General features: G+C 37.2%; 1 protein-coding gene across 9 annotated transcripts in view; it reads right to left on the bottom strand.

Annotated features, from left to right (window-relative positions):
• The window catches only part of STAU2 (staufen double-stranded RNA binding protein 2), a 332,019-nt gene that overhangs the window by 153,583 nt on the left and 165,107 nt on the right, over nucleotides 1–13,329 (bottom strand). For all 9 annotated transcript variants that reach the window (XM_035277251.3, XM_078352637.1, XM_078352636.1 and 6 more), the window contains one exon: nucleotides 4,777–4,837. In XM_035277251.3, coding sequence (XP_035133142.3) covers nucleotides 4,777–4,837 — 61 coding nt within the window. The remainder of the gene's footprint in view (nucleotides 1–4,776; nucleotides 4,838–13,329) is intronic.

The following is a 13,329-nucleotide window of genomic DNA, read 5'->3' on the forward strand; positions in this document are numbered from 1 at the left end:
TCTTTTTACATGTAAAAATGAGTCAAGTAAGTTTTTAAAATCATTACTATTTAAATTCATTAAATCTTTCCTGAGAATATTTCAGAAAAACATTTATCTGTGCTAATCTGATTAAAAACTTACTTTCTAATTTCAGATTCTTTTTCCTTTAAATCAATGGATGTTTAAAGACAGACTCAACTGGTATGACTAAAACAGAGGCAAGCTTAACACTACCTCTAACCTTCCTTCCTAGATTCAGTAGGCAAGAAAGGAGAATTTTTGTCAAAGTAAAATTTCAAAGCTTTTTTTACAGCTTGTCACCACTCAGGTAAGTCTAATATACAGTCATCATGTAAAGGAAGGATAATGTCATTCTAAAATATTTGGATCTTTCCTCCTGTATTCAGGGGAGGAGGAGCAATTCCACCGGCAGCCTCATATGGACAGCAATGAGAAGGTGTATGTTCCCATTGCTCCCAATTGCTGCAGATAGCCCTTTGTTTACAGGATCTTTGATTGAAAGTAACCCAGGTATTCAGGGACTGGGTTGCCCAGCACAAGTAACTCACCAATCCTTCTAAATAAGATCACTACAAGCTTGCTACATTCTTACATTTCTAACACAATACTTATGTCTAAAACAATATTAAGTTGGATCACTCAGCTTTGTATTTAAATCCAATTGGCTCCAACTGTGTTAATGGTCTCACTACAAAGTGGTTTCTGCTATGGGAATCCCAAAAAGAATTTGTTCAGGGAACTCTCTCAAAACACTATTAAAGAAAGTACATATTACTCTATTATCTCAAAAGTACAACACTTACACAACAACTATCTCTCCACCACCCCCAACAAAACTAGGGAAAAAAAAACACTAGAAGTTCTAAATATAGTACACAGTATTTGGGAAACCAGCAGGCAATCTACCCAATGTCATATCACTAGGATAATGTAGCCTCCTGGTTTCAGGATGGGCAGTGTTTAATAATACATGTATATGAAACAAAAGTGACAAAAATCTTGGTAAGTCAACTAAGATCCTAAAGAGATCAACAAAAATGCTACTGCATCCACAAGTATTTTTGTCTTTGGTCATCTCTAATGAACCTAGAAGTGCCAGCATATTTCACAGAGGCTAAATAAAACTTTTTAAAGGTTAACAGAAAAATATTTATGTGAAAAATGCCTCCAAATAATCTTTTAGTGGGTGGATTCGGCACATACCAGTGAATACCTTTGAGCTTAGTCCAATCTTGAATTAAGCTACAGTTCACCTTTAAGAAACAATGAACCTACTTTTAAGTAAAAGCCTGTATTAATAAGAAACATGGAATGTGAATACAAAAAGAGATATTATCAGCTGAACTGTATCTAAATATTTTACAAAGTTTTCCAAGAGCCATCAGTAGATCTTTAAAACTCATGATCTTTAAAAAAAAAAAAAAAAAGGGTTAGTCATTCATCTGTAAAAATCTAGGTTTTTATGTGTACACCAAGCATAAAATCGAATTGTCCCACGCTAAACTTAACATAAACCTCACATTACAAAGTTACGTGTTCTTATACGTCAATATAACTATGACAGTGATTCAAAGGGTAAAAACACACTTAGAATAGTCTACCTTCTGCTGCATTTCAGTACAATGAAGAAAGCCTGAGCAGCACCCAAAAATTAGGTCCATATTTTAAATCTGCAGGCAATCAAGCAAGGAAAATAAATTGAGGAACCAGGCTATGTAATCACAATCACTTGAAAATCATTTAAACTATTTTCTAGTTGTAATTGTTAGCAGTTTCCTATGACTGTAGTCTTTTAAAAAATATCTTCCACTTCGAAAATTAAATGCACATGTATATTAATGTTTTTTATCTATTTAGTTAGGTGCTAGCTATGCCAGATTAAAATTCCTCTTTTTCCCCTTTCCAATTCTGCATTCCCTTCTTTTCATTTTTGCACATTATGGTTCCAAGTTAATTACGTATTATTTATCCAAATAATGAGTGGCTAAAAATTTAATCTTTAAAACTACAATTTTTAAGCAATGTAGAGTTTGACAACAACAAAAAACATAGTGAAGAAAGCCATTTCATGATGACAGTGTTTTTTCACAAAGTAGTATGTTACCTTTTTAGATTTTATTCAAGGATAATCATTTTATAAATGTTACAAAATTAAAGATCCTCAACATTATAAATTAGCATGCATAACACTTAACAGAGAAAAGTGAATAGTAAGAGGTAGAATGAGTTGTTCAAGGTCAGACAGCATGTCAGTGAGAGAGCCAGCACGGCAATCTCAAATTCCCGTCTTCCCTCACATGTGCCATCCCACAAGATCCCTGCCCTAACTTTTGCCTGCAAAATGCTACCTCCAGTATTCTTCACAGGACAGAAATCACTTAGAATACAATTTCAAACTTAAGAAACTGATTAGGTAGTAAATAAGTTAACCTAAATATCACCATGATATATGAATTTAAATTAATTTTCAGCTAATTGGCTCATCACCTGAATGATCAATTCCTAAGCATAGACCAACTTCTTCCTAATGTTGTATTTAAGTGACATTGAGCTGGCTCAAAGGGACTCAGGCTTCACTTGTGAGAACCAACCCCTGGAAACTGAAACAGCTACTTTTCAGGGTTGGGCTGCCCTTATCCTCTATGGTAACCTGAGGAAGAGACAATCCAGTGTTCATTCAAAGAACTCTTAGAGCAGCTTCCTCGCCTCCTTACAGCTGGAAAGGGATAACAGAACATTCTTACTTCAAAGGTTTAATCTGAACCATTGTAGACCAGGAATTCCTAAAGCATTAACTGTCTGGTTAAGTTTTAAGCTGGCTTCAAATAGTTTTCTTCTAACTTTATGTCCCAAGGGAACCCGTTATGTATTTTTGCACATTTCTGATCACTTAAACTCATTGGCTTCTTTATGATATTCTTCTCATATCTGCACAAGACAGAAGTATCCCCCACTTTTCATTCCATGAGATATATACCTTAGCAAGTTAAGAAAACAAACACATAAAGCTAGGGGCGAAAACATCACTGTTTAATGATAGAGCTTGCAGGTTATCTATAAAGTGATTTCAAGTTAAAATTGTCAAGTTAATAACTATTTGATTTCTATATTAAAATACATAATATTTATATTCTTTCAAAAATATGTTTAGTGCCAAAATGTAACTATTCAATAATAAGCTATATATTCTTGGACCACCATGTGTAGGCACAAAACATCTGATAGACAAAAGTATAAGAATGGAATTTCTGGCAAGCCTACATAGAATAATATCATTTTTATAAAAGAAAAGAAGGAGGAGGTATGGAAGGAAATCGACATTCATTACGTGCTTACTAAGTAACAGGTACTATGCTAAGTACTTTACATAAAACTGCAATAAATTTGATATTTATTATGTTCCCTCACCAAGTCATTATAAACTAATATATTCAAACATCAAAGGAACTGAACACATACTCTAGGAATCCTGAACTGATTCCATTTTTTCCTTGGGCTATGTGCTAAGCCCATCATACTCATCACCTCTATTTATATAAGGCCAAGGGCTCAGAGGCACATTAATTTAAATTATTCCCAGAAAGCAAACCCAAAATACCATTACCTCACTGAAATATTCTTTTCAAGAGGCTAGTTTTGATGATCCAATAATTCAATTCTTATGAGCATATTTTAATAAGAATTTGTTACTAATTTCATTATACATCAAGAGATGAGCCACTAATATTAAAGAATAAAACCATGGATTATGATAATTTACAAATTTAAGCTTTTTCAGTGTCCAGAGGTTGTAAGGAAGACAGACAGGGTTGGTAACTTCAGTGAAATACATGCTTTTTAGGAAGTGAGGGAGGGTATTAAGAAAAAGTGTCTGAACGTTTAAGTGTATGTTGATAAGTCTATTAGTGCTTTAGATCAAAATATCTTGATCACATACATTTGAAAAAAATCAGTAAACTGATACTGATTTTTAAGTGTTTGACAATACTGTTAGTGGAACAAAACTGTGAGCAATTTTATTCTTACATTTCTGACATTTCACTTAGCAACTTTAATAAAATATTAAAATTCTAGTGACTCAGCAAAATGCAAAAATGCTTATAGCAATGTTAAGTGAAAACAGAATAAAATTTTATGTATATCATAATTACATAAAAACCTGTGTGCATATAAAAAAACTGGAACTCTGAAAGATGATCTGACAGCATAATCAGTTTATAAGTAATTACTTCTATATATTTCTTACTAGGATTTTTTTTTTTTTTGAGACAGAGTCTTGCTCTGTCACCCAGGCTAGAGTGCAGTGGCACAATCTCAACTCACTGCAACCTCCCCCTCCCAGGTTCAAGCTAGCTGTCTCGGCCTTCCAAACAGCTGGGACTACAGGTGTGCACCACCACGTTCAGCAAGGTTTTGTATTTTTAGTAGAGACAAGGTTTCACCATATTGGCCATGCTGGTCTTGAACACCTGAGCTCATGATCCGCCCACCTCAGCCTCCCACAGTGCTGGGATTACAACAACTTTAAAAAAACATATGATCGCTACATGTATTAAATGGCACTTTGTCTGCAATGGCTTAACTATGTTAAGTGTTATGTTGATAAGTATATCTGTGCTTTAGTTTTCCAGCTATTCTGTGAGTTCCAAGAAAGCAAACACCAGGACTCCTTTGTACCCTCCACAATACTTAACACAGCCTGTCAGACCCAGATAGACCCAACTGAGTCACTGATGAACACCAAGCGCAGAAAACATAAAAATGAGAACTTACTATTATTTGTTGGTTCAGGAAACCCAGCCTTCGGACCACTCCATCCTTTGTTTTCCCCTGTCTGAAAGATTAAATCAATTGTTCAAATCCAGAGAAACAGGCTTACTCAAAAAGGAAAAAAAAAAAAAAGGGTAACTAATCAATTCAGCAAAGGCAAAGTCCTCTCACATGGTTATTCTGCATATTCTCTCCATCTCTGACCCTGGGACAATGGCTACAAAAGAAACTAACATGAAGAGTATCGTTTATTCCTTTTCTGCACCTGAATCTATTTCTTATATCTTTCTGCTTTTATCTGAGCATGTACATTTATAATTTAAGGCACAAATAAACAAATATTCAATATATGTATTATATAGAATACAAGTTCTAGCTGATTAAAAAGCAATTTTTTTTTTGAGACAGAGTCTCACTCTGTTGCCCAGGCTGGAGTGCAGTGGTGATATCTTGGCTCACTGCAACCTTCACCTCCTGGGTTCAAGCAATTCTCCTGCCTCAGTCTCCCAAGTAGCTGGAACTACAGGTGCATGCCACCATGCCTGGCTAATTTTTTTGTATTTTCTTTCTTTTTTTTTTTTTTTTTTTTTTAGTAGAGACAGTTTCACCGTGTTACCCAGGATGGTTTCGATCTCCTGACTTTGTGATCTGCCCACCTAAGCCTCCCAAAGTGCTGGGATTATGGGCCTGATCCACCACGCCCAGCCCCATGGTCATATTTTTCTTTTTTAAAGTTGTTCTTATTGAATTGTTTCCTTTACATTATACATCTTAGGGTGGCAGGGAAAGATACAGTGGCAGACAGCAGAAGCAAAAACCAAAATAAAGAATCCTGAAAAGTAAAATGACAGTATGTTAGAAACGACCAGCAGCTTCTTATGGACCAGGGAGTATCTCTTTCTCTAATTAGCTCTTTTATCTCTTTAAAACACAAATTCCTGTCTTCATCCACATTTACCATCTTGAGAGACTGCTGCTATAACCTTTGACTGCAAAATGCTAGCACAGGCATCCGTCACAAAACAGAAATTATTATGTAATAAAATAGACTGATAGAGGTAATAGCTAATAGCTAACACTCAAGATTTAAAAGTGTGGTTACTAATGTGCTAAGTGTTTTGCATGGATATGGATTCTCTCATTTTCATGCTCACAAAAATTTGGTAAGATAAGCGATATTAACATTCAATTTTACAGACAAGCAAACTCGGGTTACAGAGGTTCTGTAATTACTCTAAGGTCATACAGATAACATGTAGAGGTGCCAAAATGTCAAACTACAACTTCCAGCTAGAGGAGAGTAACCATGCTACCTTTGTACTATTGTTATTAGGAGAAAAAGAGGAAGCTGAAGAAAGGAATAAACAGAAAAGTTACAGATGAAGTAAAACTGTGCCATCTAAGAATGAAAAGAAAAACAGTGAGATGAACAACAGAGTTTGGAACTGTTAAGAAGAATGCTCTAGGTACAGCTGGGATGGAAAGGACTACTGCAAAAACAAATGAGAGAAAACAGAAGTAGATAGTTCCAAGGGATGAAAGAAATTTAAAAGATTTTGAAAAGCAGCTAAAATCATTATTCACAGGAAAACCTGGTGAACAGAAAGAAACAAAATATGTTCAATTTTTCTCTTATATTCCTACCTTATTTTTAATTGCATTCATACCTCCAAGACAGAGCCTGTACTTACCAAAGTGCTGACGGTTGTTTAGGTTCTTAGAGAAGTATGTATGTTTCGGGAATCGTGGGGCAGTTCTACAAGTAGCCACAGGATTCTAGTCTATCTAAACAAGTTTTTCATTTTTAATGAGTGGAATTAGTAAAATCTGTTTTATAGGACTAAACCAATTTCTTCTATCTTTACCTTGTTTTTGTTACCTTAATAATATACAATTTATCCAGTTGGTAACATATGATTTTCATCTGAGAGCTATGCCTAACTTCAAAATTTCTTTCTTTTAAAGATCACTGTTTGAAGAGGAAGAGGAAGAGGTCAGGAGAGACAAGGTCAAAGTAATTACTAATGAGAACTTCTCTCTTGGAAAGCAGAAACCCAGCAGACACAAAGCACAGCTCAGTCCTTATTTTCTGTATTTCTTCTATTGTACCCCTGAGATACACACAAGAAATATGAAAGGAGATGATAAGGTTTGGCTCTGTGTCCCCACCCAAATCTCACCTTGAATTGTAATAATCCCCACATGTCAAGGGGAAGACCAGGTAGTGATAACTAAATCAGGGGGCCGGTTCTCCCATGTTGTTCTATTGATGGTGAATGAGTCTGACAAGATCTGATGGTTTTATAAGGGGGCTTCCTCTTTTACTCTGCACTCATTTCTCTCTCCTGCTGCCCTGTCAAGAGGTGCTTTTTTGGCACAATTGTAAGTTTCCTGAGGCCTCCCCATCCAGCCCTGCAGAACTGTGAGTCAATTAAACCTCTTTCCTTTATAAATTACCCAATCTCGGGTAGTTCTTTACAGCAAACAAACTAATATATGAGACAACAGTAGGAGGTAAGTCAATCAAAGTCTGGAATTTGAAAAGCAGATGAACAAGTTGTGGCTAGCTTAACAGATGTGAATAACTGAAACCTAACCTGCAAAGGAAGAAGCTAACAAAGAGCTTACAAACAGTAAAGTGATGTGTCACCCACAACCCTAGAAAGCCTCCAGAATTAGGAGTACACCTGGTACGTTTAAAGATAAATCCTGGAAGGGGCTGAAACAGAAAGATTGGAAGTCTTCTCAAGGTCTTATGAAATCTTCATATCACCTCTTTGACCCCAAGCAGCCAGGTGCTTACCCCTTCCTAATAGGAGTTTCCTGCTGGGAGAAGCTAAAACAGGGAGACTGTGGACACCAGGCACAGTTGAGGGTGAAATCCCTGTGTCACCCTGCAAATAAGGAGATGGAGTTTCAAGGTTCCATACTGAAAAATAAGATTCCCAGCCTCTTTTCTCATTTGCCCCTCAGAAGACACATCCAGGCTTCTAACCCACAAAGAACAGGAAGATAATGCGGAGAACAGAAGAAAAAGAAATGCAAAAAATAAAAATACTCAGGCACATAAGAGAAATACTATACCCATTAAGCAAGAATAAGAAGACATAAAAAGGAATATGAGGAACAACTCTGGGAAATAAAAAATGCAATAGCTGAAATGAAAATTTCAAAGAGGGACTGGAAAACAAACTTGAGGAAATCTCCCTACAAAACAGACCAACAACAAAAACAGAAATAGGTGGAAAAAAGAAAAATCACAAGACCATTCATAAGATTAACAGGCATCCCAGAAATAAATAACAGCAAAAATAAAAGGAAAGAAATTATTAAAGAAATGATATAAGAAATTTCTCAGTTCTAAAGTATATGCATTTCTAGATTATAACTTAAATGTCCAGCACAATTTATCAAATAAACATAAAATACACACATCTCAGAACCCCTGGGAAAATAAAGTCAGAAAAGCATTGAGAGGGAGGAGAAGGGTAAAGGTTTCATATACGGGCTAAAGAATCAAGTGTTGAAATTTTAACAGCAATGCTGGGAGGTACAAGACAAGGGTGCAATGCCTTCCAAACTGTGAAAATGTACTTCCAACTCAGAATTATATCTTAGAAAAAAACTATCAAGTGTGTGGGAAATATAAAAAAAATGAGACCACAAGATCCCAAAAAAAGTTTACTTCCCATGTATCCTTCATGAGGAAGCCCCTAAAGTACGTACTCCGTCAAAACAAGAAAGTAACCAAGAACAAGAGAAACCATCCAGAAAACAGGTAACTCAACAAAGGACAAGAGGCCAAGGAAATTTTCAGGATAATGGTGAAGAGAAGAACCTAAACAGTAGCTCTGCAGCAGGCCTATCAATCAATCTGCAATACAAGAGGAGGATAAAGAGCTCTAAGGGTGGAGTAGGGTGGAGGTTGGGAAAGGAATGGAAAAAAAAAACAACTGCATGATGTGCTTAAGTGGTAAAGGCTTTGGGGATAAATTAGAGAGATGCGGAAAAGTGTATGTACCAGAGTTAAATCCTCATTTTCCAGAGCAGAAAGTATATTTAATTTTCTTACTTTTATATTACGTCTCATAATATTTAAACATGGGAAATCAAGAGATAGCCCAAATTACCCACGTTGATAAATAAAAACATAAATAGTTAAAACAGGTGGTAAAGTAGTTGCCTCTGGCAAGGGGGAAGCAGAAATGGCCAGTGGCAGGAAAGGAGAACAGGATATTTTGCTGTTTTAAATTATAAACTTTGAGTTTTTAAACTATTAATCTTGTATAAATTCTGCCTTTTTATATATGTATTACTTTGAGTATGAGTACTACTTTGATGAATGACCAAATACAAAAAAAGAGTAGTCATGTCTGACTTGCAATGAACTCCAAGATATAAGAAAAACTCTAAGATAGCCTAATGAAAAAAACTCAAGATGCAAGCGTGGCATATAAAAAAAGAGGTGAAGAGAGTATTCCACTTTTCCTTAGAATGTAGAAACATAACAGTGACAAAGAGGCAACCTGAAAAGAAAATCATAACTTTTCTTGAACCCTTCAGAGACTGAGATTACAAGACAAACAAGCAAAATGAATTCTGGAGAGTAACAAATCCTCTGGGAGAGACAGAACTCACAAAACTGTTACAGCTTTGGCAGGGCAGGGATGACTGCCATAAATATAAGTAAGAAGAAAGTAGATGAAATGTTAATAAATTCCTAAAGCCTGAGTATGAGCTAGCATGATAGTTTAGAAAAACTAGGAGCTCCAGACAGGAGTGCTTTTCCATAGTCCTGCCCTGGATTCTCTGGAGGACAACTAGGAGTATAGCTGCAGACAAAAGACAGCCCAATTTGGTGCAGGCATGCAGCTGGTTAGTAGCTGCACTGAGGGACAAGCTCAGAACCTTGCCACTTCTCTAGGGTCTTCTCCAATACAAAACAAAAGGTTTAAGCCACTGGAGGAAGGGTAGAAACAAATCCTATCTGCCTTTGGGGCAAAGGCAGGAAATTCTCTTGTCCTAAGAGCTCAGTAAAGCCTCACTGCTTCAGAAGAAGGATTAAAAGCTCAAAAGCTATATGCTCCTGGGGAAAAAAGATAGAAAACCTACTTTAAGAGTAAGATACTACACCAGTATAAATCAGAAGTCTTCAAATGCTGGGAAATGTACAGGAAACCCTCTCATGCCCGAACTGCCCACAGATCCAAGACAAAGTTTGGTTACCACAGAGAAGAGACCAAAAGCTGAGAAAGATCTACTTCTGAGACCCAGACCCACAGAGTCTGCCAGAAAATGAAGCTGGACAAAAAAAGTCAAGAACTATGACACCCATCACAATCCCAAGATTAAATAGTAAACAACAGCAGTCCACTACAGCATGAAGAGAGATAACCCCCATGCCATAACACAGCAAAGAAGAGACCTCTAACCTGACAGTGCAACAAAGAAGCTATGAAAAACCCCTCTCAAAACCTTACCCTACACAAAGCGCAGGTAACAGTATATCACTGCTGAAGGAATTTGTAGTTAATAGTGATTATGGCAACAACAAAACCCAAAATGAATTCAGTTACTAACTAAACTGATGCAACCTTCCATCCAAAAAATCTGATAGAGAGAGACATATGCTGATTTCTCAACAAATACTATTTGACTTAGCCTCTACTATTTTTCTGTCACAAGGTCCAACACTTGTTCAACAATTATGAGATACCCAAAACTGCAAGAAGAAACAAACTACTGCCAAAACTAAGCAAGTCAACAAAACACGGCCTTGGGATGACCCTGGTGCCAGAACTTACAGAAAGTTATTTTACAACACCTATGACTGATAGGTTGAAAGACCTACTGGAAAAAGCAGACAACATACATGAACATATGGGGAATTTCAGCACAAAAATAGAAACTACAAATACAAAAGGAAATACTAAAGGAAAAATATTAGTGATCAAAACATTTATGTCTTTATTAATAGTGCATTAATTCAGACTGTACACAGCTGAAGAAATATCATTGAACTTGTAGACAAATCAATAGAAATTATTCAAACTGTTTAAAAAAGAAAAAAGAGTGGAGAAAAAAGAAACTGAAAATCCTAGAACTATAAGACAATACCAATGATCTAATGAATGTATAAATGGAACTCCAAGGAGAAGAGGGAGAAAACAAAAAATAAAATATATTTTAAAAGTTAATAGCTAAGAACTTGTCAACATAACTGAAAGCCATCAAATCACAAATCCAAAATGTGCAGAGAACCCTATTCAAAATAAGGAGGATCGAAGGATGACGATGTGAAGGATGAGGAAGGAAGAGAAATAGGAGGAAGAAGAGGAAGAGGAGGAGGATAAAGAAGAGGAGGGCTGGGCATGGTAGGTCAAGACTGTAATCCCAGCACTTTTGGAGGCAGAGGTGGGCAGATCACAAGGTCAGGAGATTGAGACCATCCTAGCTAACATGGTAAAACCCCAATTCTACTAAAAATACAAAAAATTAGCCAGGTGTGGTGGTATGTGCCAGTAGTCCCAGCTACTCAGGAGGCGGAGGCAGGACAACTGCTTGAACCCAGGAGGCGGAGGTTGCAGTGAGCCCAGATCGCACCACTGTACTCTGCCTGGGTGACAGAGCAAGACTCTGTCTTAAAAAAGAGAGAGAGAGAAGGAAAAGGAGAAGGGAGGGAAGAAGGAGGAGGAAGAGGGAGAAGGAAGGAGGAGGAGGAACAGGGAAGAAGAGAGAATAGGGAAGGAGGAAGAGGAGATGGAAAAAAGAGGAGAAGGAAGTAGGAAGAGAAGGAAGGAAGAGGAAGAGGTGGAGAAGAAGAAAAGGAGAAGGAAAAGGAGAAGGAAGAAAAATAGGAAGAAGGGTGGGGAAAGAATGCAGGGGAAGAGAAGAAAGGAAGAAACAAAAGAATCAAACTTAGATACATCACAGCCAAATTGTTGGGAAACAAAGAAAAAAATATTTTGCTTTGGGAGGCTGAGGCGGGTCAAGATATTGAGACCATCCTGGTCAACATGGTGAAACCCCGTCTCTACTAAAGATACAAAAAATCAGCTGGGCATGGTGGCGTGTGCCTGTAATCCCAGCTACTCAGGAGGCTGAGGCAGGAGAATTGCCTGAACCCAGGAGGCGGAGGTTGCGGTGAGCCGAGATCGCACCCTTGCACTCCAGCCTGGGTAACAAGAGCGAAACTCCGTCTCAAGAAAAAAAAAAAAAAATATTTTGAAGGCTGAGAGAGGTGAAAAAAATACATCAACAAGGAAAAGCAAGTAAGAATTACAACAGACTTTACACTGAAAATTATGCCTATCAGAAGACAATGGAGCAAGATCTTTAAAGTACTAAAAGAAACAAGAAACCCAGAAACCTATATCCAGAAAAAAATAACTTCCAAAAATGAAGGTAATTCATTGGAGGCTTAGAAAAGAAAAAGAGGCCAGCCACAGTGTCTCATGCCTGTAATCCCAGCACTTTGGGAGTCCAAGACAGGTGAATCACAAGGTCAGGAGTTTGAGACCAGCCTGGCCAACATGATGAAACCCTGTCTCTACTAAAAATACAAAAAATTAGCTGGGCATAGTGGTGGGTGCCTGTAATCCTAGCTACTTGGGAGGCTGAGGCAGGAGAATTGCCTGAACGCAGGAGGCGGAGGTTACAGTGAGCCAAGATTGTGCCACTGCACTCCAGCCTGGGAGACAGAGTGAGACTCCGTCTCAGAAAGAAAGAAAAGAAAAGTAAAATTTTCTGCTACAGTAGTCACTAAGGAGCAGCAGCCATAGTTCTGCATTATCCCATGGCATGGGTATCAACCAGGGCCCAGCGTGAACAAGAATGTGAGCAAGCTGAGGCAGGGCTGCCACCCTGGATACCTCACAAAAGCACACAAAGTGTGTGTAAGACATCATCTGGGAGGTGTGTGGCTTACCCCAGAGAAGTGGCATACTATGAAGCTGCTCAACGTCTCCAAGGACAAGCAGGCCCTCAAGTTCTTTTAGAAAAGGATGAAAACACACATCTGTACCAAGAGGAAGAAAGAGGAGATGAAGCGGTATCCTGACTGCCATGAGGAAAGCAGCTGCCAAGAAGGTCTGAACCCCCACCCCACTTTATGCATAACAAAACCTATAAAGAAAAAAAAAATGAAGGTGAAATAAAAACTTGTTTGGCAAACAGAAGCTGAGAGAATGCACATCCTACAAATCTGCTAAAATAAGTAATATTAAAGGAAGACCTTCAAGCAATGGAGGGGCATGATACCAGAAAGAAATTTGAATCTACACAAATAAATGAAGAATATTGAGAATAATAAAAATGAGAGTAAAGATAAAATATATTTTCCCCAATTTTAATCACTTAAAAAGACAACTGACTATATAAAGCAAAATTAGTAACAACGAATTGTAGGGTTTAAAAAATATAGAAAAGTAAAATGTATAACCACAACAGGAGGTCAGAGAAAGTTAGAGAGATAACATATGTGACCACATTAGACGTCAAAGAGAAAAAAAAGTAAACAGAGTAAGTGAAAAAAAAAGGCAATTAACACAATGATGA

Source organism: Callithrix jacchus, chromosome 16 (genome assembly GCF_049354715.1).
Source record: "Callithrix jacchus isolate 240 chromosome 16, calJac240_pri, whole genome shotgun sequence".
NCBI lineage: Eukaryota > Metazoa > Chordata > Mammalia > Primates > Cebidae > Callithrix > Callithrix jacchus.